The sequence below is a fragment of the Loxodonta africana genome, chromosome 15, assembly GCF_030014295.1.
Source record: "Loxodonta africana isolate mLoxAfr1 chromosome 15, mLoxAfr1.hap2, whole genome shotgun sequence".
NCBI lineage: Eukaryota > Metazoa > Chordata > Mammalia > Proboscidea > Elephantidae > Loxodonta > Loxodonta africana.
Genome location: NC_087356.1, coordinates 73,802,731 through 73,829,329, shown reverse-complemented (window position 1 = coordinate 73,829,329; position 26,599 = coordinate 73,802,731). Strand labels below are relative to the sequence as shown.

Genomic DNA, 26,599 nt, shown 5'->3' with positions numbered 1-26,599 from the left:
ACAAAGCAAGATTAAAAAAAAAAAAGCTGAAAACAGGGTAACAGCGACGTTATTATATAAAAGAAAACAACATCAAAACAATAAAGAGGGACTAAGAACTGTAATCATAGATGTTCCATGTGGAGAGGAAGATACGGTGATACAAAGAAATAAGAGTTAGGTTGAAATTTAGAAAAATAGGGGTGAATAATAAGGTAACCACAGAGGAGACAAACTATCCTACTCATCAAAATGAAATACAAGAAAAAAATAGACACAGCAGAAACAAAATCAACAACAATGAATATGAGGAAAGGACAATATATAAAAATAATCTACTCAGCACATAAAATTAAGTGGGAAAAAGAAACTGTCAACAAAACACAAAAAAAGGCGTCAAAATGATAGCACTAAATTCATACCTATCCATAGTTATGCTGAATGCAAATTGACTAAATGCACCAATAAAGAGACAGGGAGTGGCAGAACGGATTAAAAAACACGATCCATCTATATGCTGCCTACAAGAGACACACCTTAGACTTGGAGACACGAACAAACTAAAATTCAAAGGACAGAAAAAAATACATCAAGCAAACAACAATCAAAAAAGAGCAGCAGTGGCAATATTAATTTCTGACAAAATAGGCTTTAAAGTTAAATCCATCATAAAGAATAAGGAAGGACACTATAGAATGATTAAAGGGACAATATACCAAGAAGATATAATCCTATTAAATGTTTATGCACCCAATGACAGGGCTGCAAGACACATAAAATGAACTGTATCAGCATTGAAAAGTGAGATAGAAAGCTCCACAATAATAGTAGGAGACTTCAACACACCACTTTCGGTGAAGGACAGGAAATCCAGAAAGAAGCTCGATAAAGACACCGAAGATCTAAATGCTGCAATCAACCAACTTGACCTCATAGACATATACAGAACACTCCACCCAACAGCAACCAAGTATACTTTCTTTTCCAATGCACATGGAACATTCTCTAGAATAGATCACAGATTAGGCCGTAAAGCAAGCCTTAGCAGAACCCAAAACACTGAAATATTACAAAACATCTTCTCTGATCATAGGCCATAAAAGTGGAAATCAATAACAGAAAAAACAGGGAAAAGAAGTCAAACACTTGGCAAGTGAACAATACCCTGCTCAAAAAAGACTGGATTATAGAAGATATTAAGGATGGAATAAAGAAATTCATAGAATCCAAGGAGAATGAAAACACTTCCTATCAGAACCTTCGGGGACACAGAGAAAGCAGTGCTCACAGGTCGATTTATATCAATAAATGCACACATCCAAAAAAGAAGAAAGGGCCAAAATCAAAGAATTATCCCTACAACTTGAACAAATAAAAAGAGAGCAACAAAAGAAACCCTCAGGCACCAGAAGAAAACAAATAATAAAAATTAGAGCAGAACTAAATGAAATAGAAAACAGAAAAACAATTGAAAGAATTAACAAGACCAAAAGATGGTTCTTTGAAAAAATCAACAAAATTGATAAACCATTGGCCAAACTGACGAAAGAAAAACAGGAGAGGAAGCAAATAACCCAAATAAGAATTGAGATGGGTGATATTACAACAGACCCAACTGAAATTAAAACAATCATATCAGATTACTTGGAAAAATTGTACTCTAACAAATTTGAAAACCTAGAAGAAATGGATGAATTCCTAGAAACACACTACCTACCTAAACTAACACAAACAGAGGTAGAACAACTAAACAGACCCATAACAAAAGAAAAGATTGAAAAGGTAATCAAAAAACTCCCAACAACAACAACAAAAAATCCCTGGCCCGAATGGCTTCACTGCAGACTTCTACCAAACTTTCAGAGAAGAGTTAACACCACTACTACTAAAGGTATTGCAGAGCATAGAAAAGGACGGAATACTACCACACACATTCTATGAAGCCACCATATCCCTGATACCAAAACCAGGTAAAGACACCACAAAAAAAGAAAATTACAGACCTATATCCCTCATGAACTTAGATGCAAAAATCCTCAACAAAATTCTAGATAATAGAATTCAACAACATATCAAAAAAATAATTCACCATGACCAAGTGGGATTCATACCAGGTATGCAGGGATGGTTCAACATTAGAAAGTTAATATAATCCATCACATAAATAAAACAAAAGACAAGAATCACATGATTTTATCAACTGATGCAGAAAAGGCATTTGACAAAGTTCAACACCAATTCATGATAAAAACTCTCAGCATAATAGGAATAGAAGGAAAATTCCTCAGCATTAATAAAGGGCATTTATACAAAGCCAACAGCCAACATCATCCTAAATGGAGAGAGCCTGAAAGCATTCCCCTTGGGATCAGGAACCAGACAAGGATGCCCTTTATCACCACTCTTATTCAACATTGTGCTGGAGGCCCTAGCCAGAGCAATTAGGCTAGATAAAGAAATAAAGGGCACCCAGACTGGCAAGGAAGAAGTAAAATTATCTCTATTTGCACATGACATGATCTTATACACAGAAAACCCTAAAAAATCCTCAAGAAGACTACTGAAACTAATAGAAGAGTTCAGCAGAGTATCGGGATACAAGATAAACATACAAAAATCAGTTGGATTCCTCTACACCAACTAAAAGAACATCGAATAGGAAATCACCTTTTACAGTAGCCCCCAAGAAGATAAAATACTTAGGAATAAATCTTACCAGAGATGTAAAAGACTTATACAAAGAAAACTACAATACACTTCTGCAAGAAACCAAAAGAGACCTACATAAGTGGAAAAACATACCTTGCTCATAGATAGGAAGACTTCCCATTATAAAAACGTCTATTCTACCAAAAGCGATCTATACATTTAATGCAATTCCGATCTAAATTCCAACGACTTTTTTTAACAAGATGGAGAAACAAATCACCAACTTCATGTGGAGGGGAAAGAGGCCCTGGATAAATAAGGCATTACTGAAAAAGAAGAACAAAGTGGAAGACCTCACTTTACCTGGTTTTAGAACTGATTATACCACCACAGTAGTCAAAACAGCCTGATACTGGTACAACAACAGATACATAGATCAATGGAACAGAATTGAGAATCCAGACATAAATCCATCCACACATAAGCAGTTGATATTTGACAAAGGCCCCAAAACAGTTAAATGGGGAAAAGACAGTCTTTTTAACAAATGGTGCTGGCATAATTGGATATTCATCTGCAAAAAAATGAAACAAGACCCATACCTCACTCCATGCCCAAACGTGAGCTGAAAATGGATCAAAGACCTAAATATAAAATCTAAAATGATAAAGATCATGGAAGAAAAAATAGGGACAATGTTAGGAGACCTAATACATGGCGTAAACAGTATACAAAACATTACAAACAATGCAGAAGAAAAACTAGGTAACTGAGAGCTCCTAAAAATCAAACACCTATGCTCATCCAAAGACTTCACCAAAAGAGTAAAAAGATTACCTACAGACTGGGAAAGTTTTTAGCTATGATATTTCCGATCAGCATCTGATCTCTCAGATGTACGTGATACTGCAAAAACTCAACTGCAAAAAGACAAATAACCCAATTAAAAAATGGGCAAAAGATATGAACAGACACTTCACTAAAGAAGACATTAAGGTAGCTAACAGATACATGAGGAAATGCTCACGATCGTTAGCCATTAGAGAAATGCAAATCAAAACTACAATGAGATTTCATCTCACTCCAACAAAGCTGGCATTAATCCAAAAAACACAAAATGATAAATGTTGGTGAGGCTGCGGAGAGATTGGAACACTTACACACTGCTGGTGGAAATGTCAAATGGTACAACCACTTTGGACATTGATTTGGAACTTCCTTAAAAAGCTAGAAATAGAACTACCATACGATCCAGCAATCCCACACCTTGGAACATATCCTAGAGAAATAAGAGCCTTTACACGAACAGATATATGCACACCCATGTTTATTGCAGCACTGTTTACAATAGCAAAAAGATGGAAGTCATCAAGGTGCCCATCAACGGATGAATGGATAAATAAATTATGGTATATTCACACAATGGAATACTATGCATCGATAAAGAACAGTGATGAATCGGTGAAACATTTTATAACCTGGAGGAATCTGGAAGACATTATGCTGAGTATAATTAGTCAGTTGCAAAAGGACAAATATTGTCTAAGGCCACTATTACAAGAATTCAAGAAATTGTTTAAACAGAGAAAAAAATATTCTTTGATGGTAATGAGGGGGGGAGGGAGGGAGGGTGGGAGAGGGGTATTTACTAATTAGATAGTACATATGAAGTACTTTAAGTAACGGGAAAGACAACACACAATACAGGCGAGGTCTGCACAATTGGACTAAACCAAAAGCAAACAAGTTTCCTGAATAAACTGAATGTTTCGAAGGCAAGCATAGCAGGGGCAGGGGTTTGGGGACCATGGCTTCGGGGGACATCTAAGTCAACTGGCATAATAAAATCTATTAAGAAAACATTCTGCATCCCACCTTGGAGAGAGGCGTCTGGGGTCTTAAACACTAGCAAGTGGCCATCTAAGATGCATCAATTGGTCTCAACCCACCTGGATCAAAGGATAATGAAGAACACGAAGGACACAAGGCAAATACGACCCCAAGAGACAGAAAGGGCCACATAAACCAGAGACTACTTCATCCTGAGACCAGAAGAACTAGATGGTGCCCGGCTACGAGCGACGACTGCCCTGACAGGGAACACAACAGAGAACCCCTGAGGGAGCAGGAGAGCAGTGGGATGCAGAACACAAATCCTCATAAAAAGACCAGACTTAATGGTCTGACTAAGACTAGAAGGACCCCGGTGGTCATGGCCTCCAGACCTTCTGTTGGCCCAGGACAGGAAACATTCCCAAAGCCAACTCTTCAGACATGGATTGGACTGGACAATGGGTTGGAGAGGGATGCTGGTGAGGAAGAGCTTCTTAGATCAGGTGGACACTTGAGACTATGTTGGCATCTCCTGCCTGGAGGGGAGATGAGAGGGTAAAGGGGGTTAGAAGCTGGCAAAATGGACACGAAAAGAGAGAGCGGAGGGAGGGAGCGGCTGTCTCATGAGGCGGAGAGCAACTGCAAGTATGTAGCAAGCTGTATATAAGTTTTTGTGTGAGAGACTGACTTGGTTTGTAAACTTTCACTTAAAGCACAATAAAAAAAAAAAAGAAAACCCATCAAAATGCCTACAACTAAAAATTATAACCCCAGTGACAAAGAAAAATTCAAAAAAAGTTAAAGCCCTCAGATTAACAATTATTTCAAAAGTAAAAATTTGCATAATCACCAAAACTACCAGGATATAATTCCGCAATCCTGCATAACAGTTAACAATACTAAGGAACTAAAAACAATTAAAAAAAAAAAAGCTAACAGTCCAAATTGTACTGCAGGTTGCATAGGCAGTTTCAGGTCCAGTCCAGAGATCTTAGGAAAGCGGTCTACCCAGCTGTCATCTGCTTCCTCTTCATCTTTTTTTTTTTTTTTGGTGATGTTCGAATTTTTTTTTTGCCTTTTTATGAGGATTAACAATTCATTTGGGAGTTGGAGCTTTCTTCAACTGGGATAAATGAATCCAAGTCTTAACTCCTTATAGCTTATAGGCACAAGGATCAGTGAGAAGAATGAAATAAGGTCACTTCAATCAAGGTACAAGAAAATCTTTTAATTGGTATCTTTTCCCAGTAAACATAATCTCTAGGCTGAATATTAGGTAATTCAGACATTTCTTGCTTTGATTATCCAAAGCTTAGAATATTGAATTGAAGATTTACAATATTGAAACAAATCAGATTGAATCAAATTTGAATCAGGGCAAGTTGCCCAACAGGGGAGGGCCATAGGCTGTTGAGTAATAATCTCCTAAGGAGACAGTTTTTAAAGTCCAAATGGAGTAGTTCTCATATTTAAAATGTCCAGAGGCACCACCTTATTCCAAGGCAATTGTAAAGACTTGGAAAGTTTGGCTAGTTGAGTTTTCATTATACCATTAGTTCTTTCAACTAGACCAGACCATTGAGGATAGGGACAATGAGGTCTTTGAAAAATGAGGAAGATTTTACATATTCTCTTATTTGCCCAATAAAATGAGTGTCTCTGTCACTACAAAGGGCACTCGGGACTCCCCAAGTGGGGATAATGTTCTGAAGAATTTTCTTAGCCACAAAAGTGGCAGTGACTTGAAGACTTGAGAAAATCTACAAGTTATTATTAATAAAACTTGTAACCACTTGAGAGGAGGGGTTGGATGAAATCAATCTGCCATTCAGGCATTGGTCCCAATGGCAGGGGAAATCTCCCAGGTGGAGCTTTATAAGGTTTACCTAAATTAAATTGAGAGCAAATTGAACATTGTTCAGTGGCCTCATAAAAAATGTCCCCAACAATATATTTTTTTAAATTTCTCTTATTTCTCCCCAAAGGGGTATATGTGTACAATGAATAGGTCTGTTTTTATTCTCTAATTTTATCTGTAAGGGTTAATTGTCAATGTTTAAAAGTGATTCTGAAATTTCTTTCAGGTCAAATTTTGGTGGGCAACACTTTACAGGTGCCATATTTACAGGCATCCTAACAGTTCTATTATTACACATTCCCTCCTTTTCATCACAGTCAGGAGTGGAATTATCTCGGTCATGAACGAGGGCAGTGTCTTTAAAGGGTGATTGGGAAGCGTCTTGTTTAGTTGCTCTCTCAGCTAAATATTTTCCTTTAATTTCCTCTGCTCATGGAACGCCTTTGGATTAATGGGCCTGGATTTTAATTATAGCAATCTCAGGGAGTAGCAAAAGGGCTTCCAGAAGGTCTGCTACTAAAGGGCTATTCTTAATTTGGGTCCTAGAAGAAGTTAAGAACCTCCTTTGTTTCCATAACCCAGTAACCCAGTGTTTCCATATCATGCCAAACTTACGAGTAATTTTCTTAAAAACAAAAAAAAAAACCTTCAGTGAAGGGTAAGACAGTACGCAATACTGCAGAAGCCAGCACAACGTGTTCAAGGCAAGGTCATGCCAGCTTCATAGACACACCCAGACTCCCTGAGGGACCAAAATGCTGGGCCGAGGGCTGTGGGGACCTTGGTCTCAGGGAACATCTAGCTCAATTGGCATAGCATAATTTCTAAAGAAAACGTTCTACATTCTACTTTGGTGAGTATCATCTGGGTTCTTAAAAGCCTGTGAGTGGCCATCTAGGATACTCCACTGGTCTCGCCCCTTCGGGAGCAAGGAAGATTGAAGAAAACTAAAGATACAGGGAAGGATTAGTCCAAAGAACTAACAGACCACATCTACCACGGCCTCCACCAAACTAAGACCAGCACAACTAGATGGCACCCCGCTACCACCATTGACTGCTCTGACAGGGATCACAATAGAGGGTTCTGGACAGAGCTGGAGAAAAATGTAGAACAAAATTCTAACTCAGAAAGAAAGACCAGACTTGCTAGCCTGACAGAGATTGGAGAAACCCTGAGAGTACGGCCCCTGGACACCCTTTCAGCTCAGTAATGAAGTCACTCCCAAGGTTCACCCTTCAAAATGAGACTAAAGGGGCATACCAGCCCAGGGGCAAGGACTAGAACACAGGAGGGGACAAGAAAGCTAATAATAGGGAACCCAAGGTTGAGGAGGGAGTGTTGACATGTTGTGGGGTTGTTGACATGTCGTGGGGTTGTTAACCAATGTCATAAGACAATATGTATATTAACTGTTGAATGAGAAACTAGTTTGTTCTGTAAACTTTCATCTAAAATACAATAAAAAATATATATACATATATATATATACACCACTGCCGTCAAGTCAATTCCGACTCATAGCAACCCTGTAGGACAGAGTAGAACTGCCCTATAGAGTTTCCAAGGCACGCCTGGTGGACTCGAACTGCCAACCTCTTGGTTAGCAGCCATAGCACCTAACCACTACGTCACCAGGGTTTCCATATATATATATATGTATTTTATATATATATATATAGTATATATTGTTGTTGTTAGCTGCTGTCGAGTCAGTTCCGACTCATAGCGACCCTATGCACAACAGAAGGAAACACTGCCTGGTCCTGAGCCATCCTTACAGTTGTTGTTATGCTTGAGCTCATTGTTGAAGCCACTGTGTCAGTCGATCTCGTTGAGGATCTTCCTCTTCTCCACTGACGCTGTACTTTGCCAAGCATGATGTCCTTCTCCAGGGACTGAATCCTCCTGACATGTCCAAAGTATGTAAGATGCAGTCTCACCATCCTTGCTTCTAAGGAGCATACTAGTTGTACTTCTAAGACTGATTTGTTCGTTCTTTTGGCAGTCCATGGTATATTCATTATTCTTCGCCAACACCACAATTCAAAGGTGTCAGTTCTTCGGTCTTCCTTATTCATTGTCCAGCTGTCACACGCATATGATGCGATTGAAAATACATGGCTTCGGTCAAGCGCACCTTAGTCTTCAAGGTGACATCTTTGTTCTTCAACACTTTAAAGAGGTCCTTTGCAGCAGATTTACCCAATGCAATGCGTCTTTTTATTTCTTGACTGCTGCTTCTGTGGCTGTTGATTGTGGATCCAAGTAAAATGAAATCCTTGACAACTTCAATCTTTTCTCCATTTATCATGATGTTGCTCATTGGTCCAGTTATGAGGATTTTTGCTTTCTTTATGTTGAGGCGCAATCCACACTGAAGGCTGCAGTCTTTGATCTTCATTATCAAGTGCTTCAAATCCTCTTCACTTTCAGCAAGCCAGGTTGCGTCATCTGCATAACGCAGGTTGTTAATGAGTCTTCCTCCAAACCCGATGCCCCATTCTTCCTCAGATAGTCTAGCTGCTCAGATTATTTGCTCAGCATACACATTCAATAGGTATGGTGAAAGAATACAATCCCGAAGCACACCTTCCCTGACTTTAAGCCAATCAGTATCCCCTTGTTCTGTCCAGACAACTGCCTCTCGATCTATGTAAAGGTTCCCTATGATCACAATTAAGTGTTCTGGAATTCCCATTCTTCGCAATGTTATCCATAGTTCGTTATGATCCACACAGTTGAAGGCATTTGCATAGTCAATAAAACACAGGTAAAACATCCTTCTGGTATTCTCTGCTTTCAGCTAGGATCCATCTGACATCAGCAATGATATCCCTGGTTCCATCTCCTCTTCTGAAAATGACCTGAATTTCTGGCAGTTCGCTGTCGATATACTGCTGCAGCCATTTTTGAACAATCTTCAGGAAAGTTTTGCTTGCGTGTGATATTAATGATATTGTTCTATAATTTCCACATTTGGTTGGATCACCTTTCTTGGGAATAGGCATAAATATGGATCTCTTCCAGTCAGTTGGCCACGAAACTGTCTTCCATATTTCTTGGCATAGACGAGTGAGCACCTCCAGCGCTGCATCTGTTTGTTGAAACATCTCAATTGATATTCCATCAATTCCTGGAGCCTTGTTTTTTTGCCAATGCCTTCAGAGCAGCTTGGACTTCTTCCTTCAGTACCATCAGTTCCTGATCATAAGCCACCTTTTGAAATGGTTGAACATCAACTAATTCTTTTTGGTATAATGACTCTGTGTATTCCTTCCATCTTTTGATGCTTCCTGTGTCGTTTAATATTTTCCCCATAGAATCCTTCACTATTGCAACTCGAGGCTTGAATTTTTTCTTCAGTTCTTTCAGCTTGAGAAACGCCAAGCATGTTCTTCCCTTTTGGTTTTCCATCTCCAGCTCTTTGCACATGTCATTATAATACTTTACTTTGTGTTCTCAAGACGCCCTTTGAAATCTTCTGTTCAGTTCTTTTACTTCATCAATTCTTCCTTTTGCTTTAGCTGCTCGACATTGGAGAGCAAGTTTCAGAGTCTTCTCTGACATCCATCTTGGTCTTTTCTTTCTTTCCTGTCTTTTCAATGACCCCTTGCTTTCTTCATGTATGATGTCCTTGATGTCGTTCCACAACTCATCTGGTCTTCAGTCACTAGTGTTCAGTGTGTCGAATCTATTCTTCAGGTGGTCTCTAAATTCAGGTGGGATATACTCAAGGTCATATTTTGGCTCTCATGGACTTGATCTGATTTTCTTCAGTTTCAGCTTGAACTTGCATATGAGCAATTGACACTCTGTTCCACAGTCAGCCCCTGGCCTTGTTCTTACTGATGATATCAAGCTTTTCCATCCTCTCTTTCCACAGATGTAGTCCATTTGATTTCTGTGTGTTCCATCTGGCGAGGTCCATGTGTATAGTCGCCGTTTATGTTGGTGAAAGAAGGTATTTGCAATGAAGATTTAGTTGGTCTTGCAAAATTCTATCATTCGATCTCCAGCATTGTTTCTATCACCAAAGCCATATTTTCCAACTACTGATCCTTCTTCTTTGTTTCTAGCTTTCACATTCCAATCGGCAGTAATTATCAATGCATCTTGATTGCATGTTCTATCAATTTCAGACTGAAGCAGCTGATAAAAATCTTCTATTTCTTCATCTTTGGCCCTGGTGGTTGGTGCATAAATCTGAATAATAGTCATATTAACTGGTCTTCCTTATATGCGTATGGACATTATCCTATCACTGACAGCATTGTACTTCAGGATAGATCTTGAAATGTTCTTTTTGATGATGAATGCAACACCATTCCTCTTCAAGTTGTCATTCCCAGCATAATAGACTATATGATTGTCTGATTCAAAATGGCCAATACCAGTCCATTTCAGCTCACTAATGCCTAGGATATCGATGTTTATGTGTTCCATTTCATTTTTGATGATTTCTAATTTTCCAAGATTCATACTTCTTACATTCCAGGTTCCGATTATTAATGGATGTTTGCAACTGTTTCTTCTCATTTTGAGTTGTGCCACATCAGCAAAGGAAGGTCCCGAAAACTCTACTCCATCTACGTCATTAAGGTCGACTCTACTTTGAGGAGGCAGCTCTTCCCCAGTCATCTTTTGAGTGCCTTCCAACCTGGGGGGCTCACCTTCCAGCACTGTATCAATGTTCTGCTGCTATTCATAAGGTTTTCACTGGCTAATGCTTTTCAGAAGTAGACTGCTGGGTCCTTCTTCCTAGTCTGTCTTAGTCTGGAAGCTCAGCTGAAACCTGTCCCCTATGGGTGACCCTGCTGGTATCTGAATACCGGTGGCATAGCTTCCAGCATCGCAGCAACATGCAAGCCCCCACAGTACAACAAACTGACAGACATGTGGGGGATTTGGTATATATATACATATATACATACATACATACATACATACATACATACATATATATATATATATATACCTTGAATGTGTATAAATAGTTACTGACCATCCAGAAGCCAGTTTTCAAGCTCTCGTGGGTGTGGTAAGTTCAGTTTGCTGAGCTGAAGTGACATCAGAAAGACTGTCACTTTTGAACACCTCAGTGGAAGTGGCCACAGTATATCCTCCTTGGTAATGAGAGCTTATAGGTTAAGGCTTTAAACATGACCCACCAACAAAAAGGATTAAATCAGTATTTGATAATGGGATTTCTTGTAAATAAATGCCTAGGACACAAAATCTGTTTTAGTAAGATTTAAACAATCATGAGGTGGGTGGTTATTATCATTAAGTAAAGGTAACCACGTAACTGGAGTCAGAGAGGTTACAGTATGTGACCAAATATTAGAAGCTGCCAAAAGGAGAACTTCATAAGTCAGCCTGCTGGCTGGAAAGTGTTGAGTTAATGTTGAATCTAGAATGGCTGACACCATCTGAGGAGCATAAACATTAGTAAAATTACTGAAAACTATATCTGCTGTGGTATTAATTAGTCTAGCAGTTGTAGCAACTGCTGTAGGGCAAGAAGGGTAGCCCCTTTCTCTGGATTTCAGCTGGATACTATAATAACCAATAAGTTTCTGTTGTCCTTCGTGTTTTTGAATGAAGACTCCTTGAGTATTTTAGAAGTCCTGTGGACAAAGGATACCCTGGTGGCATAGTAAGTGGTTAAGAGCTACGGCAGCTAACCAAAATGTCAGCAGTTTGAACTCACCAGCAGTTTGAACGCTCCTTGGAAACCAAATAGGGCAGCTCTACTCTGTCCTATGGGGTTGCTATGAGTCAGAATCAACTCAGGAGCAACAGGTTTGGTTTTTTGGTTTGGTGGACGAAACATGAAGAGTCTGAATTATTATTAGGAAAACCTATTGCAGGGTGTTAACTGATGCTTCACTCAGTGTTAACTGAGTGAGGGTCTTTTGGCCATACTAGGATAGTTGAAAGGGATCAGGCTTTGAACTGTTAAGATAATGGTAAAAAGGTTGAGCCAGCGGGAGAAAAAAATTGATATCCAAGTTCTGTAGTAACCGCAGAGTTCTAAAAATTCTTTTAAATATTTTTTGTAGTAGGGACAGGATAATCTTAGATGGTTCCTTTTTTCTTTTGGAGTTCACAGTGATTCCCTTTGTTGAGATTATTAAATGTCTCAGGTACCCTGCAGAAGATTGGGCTAACTGTAATTTTTCTTTGGAGGTCTTGTGACCCTCTCTGTCCAAATGTGGTAACAACAGGACACTATTGGTAGGACATAATTGTTGAGAGTTAGAACAGCCTAGGAAATGATTAAGTTATTGCAGTAATGTAGACCCTTTGTATGTTCAGAGATTTAATTAGACAAAAAGAGGGATCAGTTTTTCATTTTGTTGCTCAAGTTGTAAAGGCTGTCTGGGATAGTGGTTTGGGTCTACTCCTTTAACTCCCAGGCCTCAGTGTTAGATGAGCGTCTTTCACCATGCACCAGCCTTAAAGTTCCTTGTGTTCTGCAATTAGGAGCAGACTCTGAAAGGGCCAAGTATCTGCTATTACTGCTGGGGACCCAAGAACAATGCAGGGCTCCCAGGTGCTTATGATCCAGCCCAGGAGGTGGGAAGAGAAGCTGTTCTCAGCCCATGCTGGGCAACAAAAGGCACCATGGGATAGAGCCGGGCACCTGGGGGTTTCAGGGAAAACTGACTGCCCTCTTGCCATGCCACTTGGCACAATAGCTTGGCCAAGTGTGGGAAGAGCAGGATACCATGACTCTGCCCTGATCCCTACCCTGGCCTGGGCCCCATATCTGGTGGATTTTTTTTTGTTTTTTATCCAGGCCATCTGTGGCTGCTTCCAACCTGCCTGGGCCTCTTGCTTTGTTTACATACAGGGAACAGGTGAGTGGATGCTGCTGCAGTATCCACAGCCTCTGAGCCAGCACACAGATGCCAGGCTCAGGCACAGCCAACCTGCAAACAGTTTTATTGGGGCTGTGGCTGCTTACCACCACTGGTGCCACTGCCACCACTGAGGTCTGTGCCATCACACTTAACTTACCTATAGAACCCCTCTACAGCCAAGGCAGGGGGGAAGAGAGAAGCAGTCAGTGAACAGCCTTCCTACTGCCTCCTTCCCTTCTGCCTGTAGAAAGTCATCGCTCATGGCAGCACTTTCCACCTGGAGCACATATGAGTTGCTAGGGCATGTTTTCTCCGGGCATGCTCCTTAGTTTAATTGGGAAACTTCTTTCCTATGGCATGAAGTTCCCCTTTAGACCATGGGGTATATGCGACATGAGAAGGTTTCTCAGCCTCTTTTGGACATTTAATTTTAAAAGGCATTTCCAAAACAGATTTTTCCTCTTCTAAAGATTCTTTAGGGTAGTATGGGAGTTTGGAGAAAGTATTTAGGGGTGGTAGTTTTTTTTTTTAGGATGGCAAATGTTGGTAAAAAGGGGTGGCTGCCAGAGGGGCAGGGGGAGGGGAATGAAGCCAGGCATCTAAGGCTAGGCTAGAGGTGGATTATAGGTGGCAGGGACTCCGCCATTTTGATAAAGAGAGGGTATAGAAACTATTGCTCAATAGAGAGCTGGTGAGGTTACCTTTTAATTTGTTTAACTTGTTTCAAAATGGTCTCCTGTAAGGAGGCAAATTGAAAATTTTGATTTCTTTTGGAAGTTTCCAAGTACTTAAAAAAAAATGCCCCTCGTTAGTTTTGTTTGATACAGGAGCCCTTAGCTAACCTTTTGGTTTTTTTTAGCTACTGCACAGATTAATTTAGTTAAATTAAACCACCCCTACAATAGCCACTGGTCTTCAAATTTCCCTCAGCCAAGTGCATGCTACTAGCCTAAAAACAAGACGGAGCTGGGGACAGAAGGAGCTGCAGGAGTTCTATTGGGGGTGCTGCCCTAATCTTGGACATGGCATTCCCAATATTACTGAGAAACTTACAAGTATCAAAGACCTAAATGCTTGCAAAAAAAACTTGTGGTGCACCAGAAAGAAAGAGAGTTCAATAACGAATCCAGTTAGCAGAAAATGAAGGAATAGAGAAAAGATACACAATAAACCTCTCATAGAGCCATCTTCACAATAAGCAGAGGCTCCTGTCTGAGAGACTTAACTCCAGCGAGCTCCGAGAATTCGAGGAGACAGTTCTGGACATAAATGCCCCTTGCTGATACCAGGGCAAGCTGGCTCCACAACTTCTTGGGAACACCTAGATAAATATTCCTTCTGAATCCTTGCAACTACACCATTGAATGTCATAGAGTAACTCTGTACTCTGATTAATATAAAATTGAGAGTTTATTGAAAGTAAAAGGACAGCTTAAACTGGAGATAGACTGAACTCCACCCACTGGAAATACAGTAATCCAATATAGCAACTCAGCAGTGGTGTTTATAAGGGGGAAACAAAGAACACGAAGTGCAGTACTAGGTGAGTATTTACAAACTTAGATCACTGAAAGATATTACTTGATTGGTAATTACAGGCTTAGATCATCAAAAGACATTACTCGATTGGTAGCAGATCATTTTAAAGCAGGACTTCCTGTACTGGAAGTTAGTAAGGCAATTGGATTTATGTGTCTTTCTTAGATTGGTTACAAGGTGGTAATCATAAGAGTATGTGACCTTGTGAAGGGACGTAGTAGAAATCGCAGGGTATTTACATCATCATTGCCAGACATTTCTCAGTTTCATGATTATGTCTGCACGGAAAATGGCTGTGGCTAGGTTGGAAACAGAAGAAGCCGCAGAGTAGTCATACTCAAACCTCAAGCCAGCCATTTCAGATTTTCTCAGTTACTTCAAATTTTAAAATTCCCTTACACAAGGGCATTTTCCAATTCTCTATGTTCCCTATCATTAATGATCCAACTGGTATTAAAACATTTTTTCCTCTTTAATGAATCAAATCTACTGGTGGTTTTAACGATATTTTAATGTTAACATAATTCCCAGTTCTTCCTTTCTTCACTCTTGTTTGAAAACTACTTTACAGAAAATATACTACACATATATAAATGCACAGTTTAAGAAATTGTTACAAAGTACATATCTATATAGCCACAACTAAGGCCAGGAAATATAATCTGAAAAGTACTCTCCCCACTCTGCCTGCTAGAGCTGACCAGGATCCTAACCTTTATGGATATTTTGATTTTGTTTTTTTTCTATAGATTTCTCCACTGAGTATGCATCCCTTAACATTCCAACCCATAGTGACCCTATAGGACTGAGTAGAAGTGTCCCAAAGAGTTTCCAAGGAGCACCTGGTGGATTTGAACTGCCAACCTTTTGGTTAGCAGCCGTAGCTCTTAACCACTACGCCACCAGAGTTTCCATATCTGTTAACACAGTATAGTTTAATTTTGCTGTTTTTAGTTTTTATATACAAACTCATAGTCTGTTTTGTTTTTTTATCCCCCCTCTCTCAGGCTGGCTTTTTCCCCCTCAACAGTGTTTTTAAGGTATCTCCATGTTGTTACATGTAGCTGTATTTCACTCCTTTTCACTATTATACAGCTTGTTAATGTGTGGAATACTGCAACTTAATTAACTATTTTTGATGAAGGTCCCCGGGGGGCACAAATTGTTTGCACTTGGTTATCAATCAGGTTGTCGATTTGAGCCCACCCAGTTGTACCTCAGAAGAATGGCCTAGCAATCTGCTTTCATAACGATTACAGCCAAGAAAACATTATGGAGCTCAGTTCTACTCTATACCACATGGGGTTGCCATTTAGTGAGACTCAACAGCATTGGGTTTGGTTGTTTTTTTATTATTATTATTGATAGACATTTTGGTTATTGCCAGTTTGGAGGCACATAAGTACACACTTCTTTAGGGTTCATACCTAGCACTGAAAATTGTGGGATCATCAGACATTACTAGGTAATGTCAAACTATTTCCCATAGTGGTTGCACCTGTTTACACTTCCACATACTATACAAGAGGGCTTTTTGTTCTGCACCTTCCCCAACACTTGGCACTGTCAGATTTTTAAGTTTATGCCCATCTGGTGAATGTAGGTTGGTATTCACTGAGATTTTAATTTGTCTTCTTATTACTAATAATTAAGCATCTTTTCAATCAACAGCAAATGTTTACTGGCCATTTGAATTTTTTCCTTTGTGAAAATCTGTTCAAATCATTTACAAGTTGTCGTGGGGTCATCTCTGATTCATGGTGACCCCATGTGTGTCAGCGTAGAGCTGTGCTCCATAGAGATTACAGTGGCTCATTTTTCAGAAGTAGATCGCCAGGCCTTTCTTCTGAGGTGCCTCTGGGTGAGCTCAAACTCGTTAGCAGCCTAATGGTTAGCAGCCTAAGGGTTAGCAGCCTAAGGTGTTAACCGTTTGAACCACCCAGGGACTCAAATCATTTACCTATTCTTTAATTGAATTCTTCTTCTTCTCGGTCTGTAGAAATCAAGACATCCAATCAGTTTTATTCGTTGCAGATGCCTTCTCCCACTCGGCGGCCTGTCTTTCCTTTGCTTTGTATTGGTTTACTTCGGTAAGTCCAGGTCGCCCGACAGCAGCCTCCCCAAGAGCTCTCTGGGTCCTCTGGGGTTCTGGTCCCGACGCCATTGTCACAACTGTTTCCACCCTTTCTTCCAGGGCAGGGGCGCCATTCGGGACGCGGTGGCCTCAACCCTCGCCGGCCACCTTGGCGAGGACTGGCCTCTCTGCCCCCCCGACCCGCGCGCCGCCCCGCCCGCCGGCCAGGCCCGAGTCGCCGCCAAGCCGCTCTGTTGCCCGCGGTCGCCAGGGCAGCGGGGCGACGCGGGAGCCGGGGCGGCCGCGGCGCAGAAGGATGCGGGCGACGGTCGCGGCCGCCAGGAGCGCCGGCAGGTGACGGGCGGTTGCCTCCCGGAACGGGGGTGGGCGGTGCGCCCGGGAGGGAGACGGGAAGGGCCGGGACTGGGGGCAGGGACCGAAGCCACGGCGGAAAAGATCAGGACCGGGAGGACTTGACGGAGCCTGCGCGAGAGCGCATTTGGGACGGGGCGGGGAGGACAGGCGGTGGCCGCCGCAGGGACAGAAGGGTCCCGGGCCGGTGGCTTTGGCAGGCCGACCACTAGAGCTGCCCTGTTTCTCCGTTAATGCAGAGCGGTGCAGCACAGCAGACCCGCCAGCCCCGTCGTCACTTCCTGGGCCTTAAAGTCGCCCTGTGCTGCCGGGTCTTGACCCTCAGAAAAAGACAAGGAGAAAACAACCGACTGCTCTTTATGGGCAGCTTCCGGTATGTTCCAAAACAGAGCAACTTTTTTCTGTATCCTTCATCTTGGCGATAATCAAGCAGAATCCCTTTTCACCTACATAAGGAAATTCGTTTCCCCCAGTACTAGTGGGGCCCTGGTGACACAGTGGTTAAGAGCTTGGCTGCTAACCAAAAGGTTGGCAGTTCGAGTCCACCAGCTGCTCCTTAGAGACTCTCTGGGGCAGCTCTCTTCTGGCCTACTGGCTGGATGTGAGTCGACATCGACTGGATGGCGACGGGTTCGGTTTGGGTTTTTTTCCAATACTAGTGGACAAGACCCAAGGCCACAAACGGATCCCTGTGGAGCTGGTCGGGATATATATCCTTGTCTGTCCCTGTTTACTTAGAGAGTTGACAGCCTTTCCCTGTTAGACATTTCAGTGGCACCACAGTTGTCCACTGGGCTGTACTATGGAGCACATTAGTTAAACGTAAAATGCTCATTTTCTGGACTGAATTATTTTATGAAGGAGCAATTCTAAATTGAACTATGATGTTTATTTTAACTTGTGCTTTAAGATCCCAAATACAGTGCCCTTAACTCTTCAATACAGCAGGTGTTTATACAAACCTTTTTAGTTAAAATGTGTTAGTTAGTAGTTGATGGATTTGTTGTTGCTTTTCAAAAACACCCTAAAAAGCAACAGTTAATCAGCTTATCAGGATTAAAATGATACTGTAAGATGTAATATGTATTTTTTAAAACAAGCACTTAATACAACTGGTCTGTGAAATTAGACAGTAATAATGTCAGTCTAACAACAGGGTGAACTTTGAATTAAAAAGAAAAGTCACTTCATGTGTCTTTAAATATGAATGTTACGTTTTGACTGTTGTGTTTGTGAAGGCCTTTCCTCTAAGGAGTTGAGGATACGCCTTAGAAGCATTGGCAACGAGGTTAACGTTAAACCTCCTAAGTAATCCTAGGAGTAGGAATAAGGTATGTGATTTAATTAAAGTTAGGATTTGCCAAAAGAACAACAGTCAGCTATTAAAACAAATTTTACAGTAATCTCTGATGGTAAAGGTTTCTGTTATCTGACCTATAGAAAAAATGGTATAAAGGCCTTGAGATAGAAGACAGACCAAAAGAGAAATGCTAGACAGAGATGAAAGGAAGCACAATCCAAAAACACATTCCTTTCAATTCTCTATGAGCTCAAAGCTGCCTTTCCATAAACCGTCTCATCAGTCTTCATAACAGCCTTTTGAGACGCTGAGGGTTCACTTGGAATCATACTCTTAAGCAAGTTGTAAGAGCCCCTCGCTGTTATTCAGGCCACTCTCCCACCCCCACCCCCCAGGACAGCATCCTTTTCAGTGGGTGGACATTCAGCCTCTGCTTAAATGTCTCAGTGGCAGAACTTACACAGCCACCAAATAGTTGCTGGATGTTTTTATAATTACTATGTTCTCTGTTATACTGAGCTATATGGGAGAGGACGGAGCCAGTTGTGTAGAATTCTTGCCTTCCATGCAGAAGATCCAGGTTCAATTCCCGGTCAATGTACTTCAAGTACAGCCACCAATGCAGTTATCACCTGTCTGTCAGTGGAGGTTTGCATGTTGCTCAGATACTGAACAGGTTTCAGTGGGAGTTTCGACTAACTTGGAAGAAAAGCCTGGCAATCTACTTCCAAAAATCAGAGAACTCAGCCAAGGAAAAGCCTGTGGATCACAGCTGTCCAATCTTGTTGTACAGGGTTCACCATGAGTGAGCAGTTGCCATGCGTCAGGGGCTGACTTGACTTGATGGCAGCTAACAATAACAAGGTTGATCCCCATGTAATATCCACCTAAATTATATTTTCCTACCCAGAAGCAAGCAAGCTGGTTATCAAAAAGTCTTTTCGAAACCATGCAGCCAGCCAAAGTAGGTCTAGGAACAAAACAGCTTCTCTGTTAACTATTCCAGCTGAGGAAACCACACTGTTCTCCTCTCTCAAGAGGCAGGCCCTGAACCTGTTTTACTGTATCCCTGAATACCGCGGTACCTGGCATATTTGTATTGTTTCCCTGAGTATGTTGCCGAGTGGAAACCCCAGGTTCTGCTTGGTGTGACTTGTTACCATAAATAAACAAGAGGCCGAGGTGGGAGAGAAGAAAGGCACCTTTATTTCTTTGCGCAAGCAAAGGAGCTATCAGGGCTGTGCTTCCAGAACTGCTCACAGGCAGCTTGGGGAGGTGAGCTTTTACAGAGAGCAGACAAGAAAATGCAAATTCATCGTGAATATTCAGGACTGACCTTCACAGAGGTGGTCAGAGCTTGGGATGATGAGGCATTTTCTTTAGATGGAGTAAGAGGTTGCTTTTCCTTCATTAGCATGTTAAGTCTCCCCCAGAGGCAGAGAGCTTATATATATTTTCACTTGAAGAGCTATTAAAAAAAAAAAAAATCACTTAAAATGCCAAGGTGGCATTGAAAACCTGCTAAAACCAGTTGAGGCCATCTAGAAAACCTAAAACTGGTTGAGGCCATCTATGGCCCATTCTGTAGTTACCTTGTCAAGGACAATTTCAGAACAATGTGTGGCCTATTCTGCTCAGTGTAGGAGGATAAGCCAGAGCAGGTGTCTCTTAGAAGGGTTGGGCTCTGAGGTTGCCTGCCTCAGGTATGTGAAAGAGGCCATTGAAATACTGTCCATGAGTAACCATTTGGCTTTGCCCAGGCTTGTCTGTAGTAGGACCTTAGAAGCCAGAAATAGGAATCTGCTTCCAAGCAGCCATTTGATCCCTCAGTAAAACTACATTCAATTACTCTGATTGTTTATGAACTGCTCACGATGAGTTTCTATAGAGAAAAATACAACTGTTTTTCAAATGGGCCTTCCTCACACACACAAAAGGCTGCACACAAAAGCCTACAGACAATATAACAAGGTTCCCTTATTCATTTAAATTTTTGATTAACATTTGCATTCAGAGATTTCTTTTAGTGTCTCTCTCTCTCTCTCTCTCTCACACACACACACACACACACAGTTGCCCTAGAGTCAATTCTGATGCACTGCAGTGTAGAACTGCTCCATAGGGTTTTCAAGGCTGTGACCTTTGTGGAAGTAGATCACCAGTCTTGTCTTCCGAAGTGCCTCTGGGTGGGTTCAAACCAGCACCCAGGGGCTCCTTATTAGTCACCAAATCAAAATACCTGTTGCTATCGAGTCGATTCTGACTCATAGTGACCCTACAGAACAGAGTAGAACTGCCTCATAGGGTTTCCAAGGAGCACCCGGTGGATTTGAACTGCCGACCTTTTGGCTAGCAGCTGTAGCTCTTAACCGCTGTACCACCAGGGTTTCCTTTATTAGTCACAGAGTTATATAAATGTGATTTTTTTTTGTAGGTAATGTTTTGTGAGCCACAGCTTTATATATTCAGTCAACTCCTCCCGTCAATAAGAGGATCCCTTGTTAATTTTTGAAGTTTTCAACATGAGCCGTAGTAAGGTAATCCCTAAACTCTCTATTCGGTCTCCCGTCCATCACACCAAATTAAAAGCCCGGTCCACAGTCCAGTCTTCTAAGAAAGAAGATTTACATCTGATTTCAAAAGACTCTTTGGAATCTGATTCAGAAGGTGTCCCTCAAGAGATCAAGTCCCAGTCTGAACTTGAGGGCCGAATCCAGGACAACAATATGGAACCCGATAGCTTAGAGGAAGAAAGCCCTCAAGAGGAGAGCCTGAGTGAGACAGAAGAGGAGGCGAGCAGAAAAGTAGCTCAGATGGCCAGAGAGGAAAACCACCATTCCCAGGCCAATGGCAACAGTCACAGGTAAGGAATTGGCTTGTGTAAGGAAATAAAGACTTCTGAAGTAGATTGTTAGATAATTACTGTAACATTTAGCCTGTCCTTACCCTCATTTAGTAATATTCTAAATGAGAACAAGGACAGGCTTGACAATGAGGACCTGGTAATGGGTATGGGACAGGTCTCCAAGCAGCGAAGGACAGCTTGGTGCCATCCTTTTTGCCGTAGTACTTTCTTTTATGGAAAAACAGATGAATAGGCAAACAAAATGTAGTGCAAGCATATTACTCAGCCGTAAAGAAAAATGAAGTCCTGATACACACTACAACATGGATGAATCTGGAAAACATTATGCTGAGTGAAATCAGTCTGTCACAAAAGGACAAATAGTGTATGATCCCAGTAATATCAAATATCTATTGTTGTTGTGTGCCGTCGAGTCAGTTCCGACTCATAGCCACCCTACAGGGCAGAGTAGAACTGCTCTATAGGGTTTCCCAGGCTGAAATCTTTAGGAGAGCAGCCAGGCACATTAGCCATTTGCACCACCCAGGGACTCTGATTAATTAATACAGGTCAGATAAACAGTATTTATGGGGCATTAACTTTATGAGCTACAGGAAAAATACAAGAGAATATAAAATAATGCAATATTACTCAGCTTTAATAGAGCACTAAATGATATGATGGAGTATAAAACCAAAAACCAAAGCCTATGCCATCAAGTAGATTGACTCACGATGACCCCGTGTGTTACAGAGGAGAACTGTTCCACAGACCTTCAGTCTAGTCAAGCGCAGACCTTTGAATCACCCAGGGACCTCGATGATAGAGTACAGAAGTTAAAAGCTATTGATTAGAAAGAGGTTTTAGTGTGGTAGTTAAGGCATAGGGTCTGGAGCAGAACAAACCAAGAAAATCAAACATGTTGCCATCCAGTTGATGTTGACTCATAGTGACCCTACAGGACACAATAAAAGTGCCCCATAGGTTTTCAAGGCTGTAATCTTTATGAAAGCAGACTGCCACATCTTTCTCCTGTGGAGTGGCTGGTGAATTCGAACTGCTGACCTTTCAGTTAGCAGGCAAGCCCTTAACCACTGTGCCACCAGGGCTCCTTTGAAGTAGACTAACTGGGTTCAAATACTGATTCTGCCATTTACTAGCCATGTAACCTTGGACAATTCCACTTAACCTCTCTGTGCCTCAGTTTCCTCCTCCATTAAAATGGTGAAAATAATAATAGTTACAGCGTTATTTTGAGACTAAAGTACCTCAATATATATATACTGCTAAGAACAGTGACTAATTGTTATATATGTATTAGATTTTTTTGTTTGTTTTAATGTTGTCATATTTTACATACTGACATCTCTATTTCCCTATTTTCAGTGTTTTAGCTTTGATTTATTTTTGCGACTTCCCTATCTGGGTTGATATTGGGTTACTCTGTCCTGTATTCTAGTCTTGGGTTGCTATCTGATGTTATTGATTTTCTAACCAGGGGAATCCCTTTAGTATTGCTTGCAATTTTGGTTTGGTTTTTGCAAATTCCCTAAACTTCTGTTTATCTGGAAATGGCCTAATTTCACCATCATATTTGAGAGACAGTGTTGCTGGCTATATAATTCTTGGCTGGCAATTTTTTTCCTTCAAGACTTTAAATATGTCATCCCATTGCCTTCTCGCCTAGATGTTTTCTGCTGAGTAGTCCGAGTTTAGTCTTATTGACTCTCGTTTGTAGATGACTTTTTGTTTACCCCTAAAATTCTCTCTTTAGCTTTGGTTTTGGCAAGTTAGATTATAGTATGTCTTGGTGACTTTCTTTTGGGATCTACCTTTGTGTGGGGTTCGATGAACATCTTGGATAGATGTGGTCTCATCTTCATGATATCAGGGAAGTTTCCTGCCAACAAATCTTTAATTTTTTTTTTTATTTGGGGGGTCAAGTATATTAAAGAAGGCTTATTGAAAGGCCTAGAATTTGAGCAAGGTTTTGAAGATAAAGAGGTGGATAAAAGAGTATAATTAGAGTGACATGTATGTGGCATGTTAGGGAACCCAGCTTGGTCACAGAGAACTTGTTATGAGTGGAGGGAAAGTGCATTGAGCAGGGCCTGATTATGGGGGCCGTTAGGGTGGGATGATGAAGTTAGGATGGAATGATGAAGTTACAGGTCACTGAGTCCAACCACCCCACATTACAGTCCCACAGGACTCAAATGACTTGTCCCAAAGGTACAGTCACAGCAAGGCCTCATGTGGGATCCAGAATCCGAGCCCAGACCTCGAGTGGAGTGCTGAGTCTTTTTGATCCTTTCTGCTTTCCATCCTTCTTTCTTTCACTGGGAATATTGAGTTGAATCAAGTGCATATACAATCCTAAGGGGATCTCGAAGTCCAGGAAAAGTGGTCAGTGCTGTGCCCGAGGAACAGCTATGGTGCTGGGTAGGGGGCAGAAGAGGGTCTTAGGAAGGCTTCAGAGAGTCAGTCACACTTGATTAGACTGGACTGGGTAGGCCACAAGGAGAGAAAAAAGGTTCTTGGAGAGGACAGTGACAGGGATGTAGCGACAGCAGTGTTAAGGAAGATTATTCTGCAAGGTGGTGCATTTTGAATTAGAAGGTAAACACATAATGTTCAAAGAGATGAACTGGATGGAAATAATTACAAGAAGAATAGCAATAATATCACTTTTTAAAGGCCTACCTGCAATTTCATGTAATTTCTTCATCATCCTGCAGGGAATGTGCTGCTATTCCCATTTTACAGATAAGAAAAATGAAGCTAAGAGAGGTGAAATAACTGGTCCAAGGTCACAGTGCTAAGAGGGATGTTTGTTGTTTTGTTATTGATGTTGGCTTTTTAAATCATAAAAAAAATTCTAACCTACAGAGAAGTCCAAAGGAAAATACAAAATAAACCTTATTGGCATATTTAGTTCAAATCTATATTTTGAAGAAATAATGTATTAAAGCTGTAGCTAAAGTTTCCTTGTACCCTTTCTCAAACCCATTCTCCTATCTTTGTCCTCAGAGGTAACCAATACATACTCTTACATGGGTGTGTATCCTTCTAATCCATGTTTTCATTTATTTACTTCATAGTTCGTCTAAAACTAGTGTATAAATATATATTTCTGTATCTGTTCTACTCTGCCCTCTTTTGTTCATTCAGCATTACATTATTGAAATTTTGACATATTTTTTATTTAAGACGTGGTATTAGATCATTATTTTTATCTACTAAGTTCAGTTATATGAACATACAATTTATCCATCTTCCTGTTGATGAGCATTTAGGTTGTTTCCATTTGTCATTATTTCCAACTATGCTGTGTACACATCTCTATATCTGCCCCTGGGTACGTGTACAAGAGTTCCTTTAGCGGGTATATGTGCCCAGGAGTGGCATTGCTGGCTCATACCAGAATGAATGTCTTCAGCTTCACCCAGAGATGCCTGAGACTCCCCAGTCTTCATAATCACATGGTCTCTTTAACTTCAGCCATTCTGACAGATTATGAAATGCTATCTTTTTATAAATTTTCATTACCTTTCCCTGATTACTTGGGAGTTTATCTTTTTATGTTTGTTAGTGAAAGATCAATTTAGACATTCGTTGTTGTTAGGTGCCATTGACTTGATTCCAACTCATGGCGGCCCCGTGTGTTACAGAGTAGAACTGCTCCCTAGGGTGATACTCTTTGGCAACTAGGTTTGTTTGGTTTTTTAGCTGTAATAATCTTTTTAAACATATCAGGCTCTTGGTTGAAAAGCTGAGTAAGTAAAGGAAATGCATCATTAACAATAATAATTAGACTGTAGCACGTGAGAACAACATTTGCCCCTTTTTAACACTCTGTGAACCGCTTTATATTTTATCACATCCAATCCAGGTAACAACATTATGAGTTAGATAATATCATCATCATTTAATAAATTAGAAAACTGGAACCCAGAGACAACAGTCCATATCCAAACCTCCTGAGTGTGCCTATAACTTCCTGTCCAGTATCCACTAGATGCCCCACAGATAAATAAGGATCCTGTTCAAACCGGAAGTCACTGGCTTCCCCCATACCGGCTCCTCTTGGCAGCTTGACGCTAGTGATGACCCTCCATCCACCTGAACTGAGGATTGGCAACTCGTTGTTTTTGTTTAACAAAATATCTTGAGTATGTTGGTTATCTTTATATATTTGTGTTTATAGATATAATTCACGCTACGCAGTATTCTAGTATTCCATATATAGAGGTACCATAATGTATTTATCCAGTCACCTGTTGGGCATTTGGGATGTGTCTAATATTTTACAATGCTCTAATTGAAAACAAATATCTATATATAGATCTATATATATATATAGACTCCTAGCGACCCTATGGGACAGAGTAGAACTGCCCTATAGAGTTTCCAAGAAGCACCTGGAGAATTTGAACTGCTAACCTCTAAAAAAAAAAAAACTAGTTTTTGTAACCTCTTGGTTAGCAGTTGTAGCACTTAACTACTATGCCACCGGGGTTTCCAGGTATATATATATAAATGTTAAAAAAAAAAAAAAAAAAACCCTTTGCCATCGAGTCGATTGCAACTCATACTGACCCTATAGGACTGAGTAGAACTGCCCCATAGGGTTTCCAGGGAGCACCTGGTGGATTTGAACTGCTAACGTTTTGGTTAGCAGCCGTAGCACTTAACCACTATGCCACCAGGGTTCAAACCAAACCCAGTGCCGTCGAGTCAATTCTGACTCATAGCGACCCTATAGGACAGAGTAGAACTGCCCCATAGAGTTTCCAAGGAGCATCTGGCGGATTCGAACTGCCAGCCCTTTGGTTAGCAGCCATAGCACTTAACCACTATGCCACCAGGGTTTCCATATATATGTTTAGGTATGTGTATTTAGGTGAGCCCTGGTGATGTAGTGGTTAAGAGCTTGGCTGCTAACCAAAAGGTCGGCAGTTTGAATCCACCAGCCACTCCTTAGAAACCCTATGTGACAATTCTACTGCATCCCATAGGGTCACTATAAATTGGGATCCACTCGATGGCAGTGGGTTTAATAACACTAGCAAAATGTATAGAGTGCTTATTGTGAGCCCGTCACTGTGCTAACCACTGCGCATGTATTATCTCATTTAATCCTCATGGCAACCCTGATAGGTAGATATGATAATGATCCTGTTTTAAAGGTGGCAAAATGAGACTGAGAGACATTATGTATCTTAGAGATGTTATAAGTCTGTGTGTGAATATTATACCTATTGCACACAGTGAGAGGTGG

General features: G+C 40.9%; 1 protein-coding gene across 4 annotated transcripts in view; it reads left to right on the top strand.

The window, feature by feature from the left end:
* Nucleotides 1–20,911: 20,911 nt before the first annotated feature.
* JHY (junctional cadherin complex regulator) overlaps nt 20,912–26,599 on the top strand; it is a 77,467-nt gene continuing 71,779 nt past the window's right edge. For all 4 annotated transcript variants that reach the window (XM_064268368.1, XM_064268367.1, XM_003418201.3 and 1 more), the window contains exon 1: nt 20,912–21,336. In XM_064268368.1, coding sequence (XP_064124438.1) covers nt 20,996–21,336 — 341 coding nt within the window. In that variant the 5' untranslated portion in view covers nt 20,912–20,995. The remainder of the gene's footprint in view (nt 21,337–26,599) is intronic.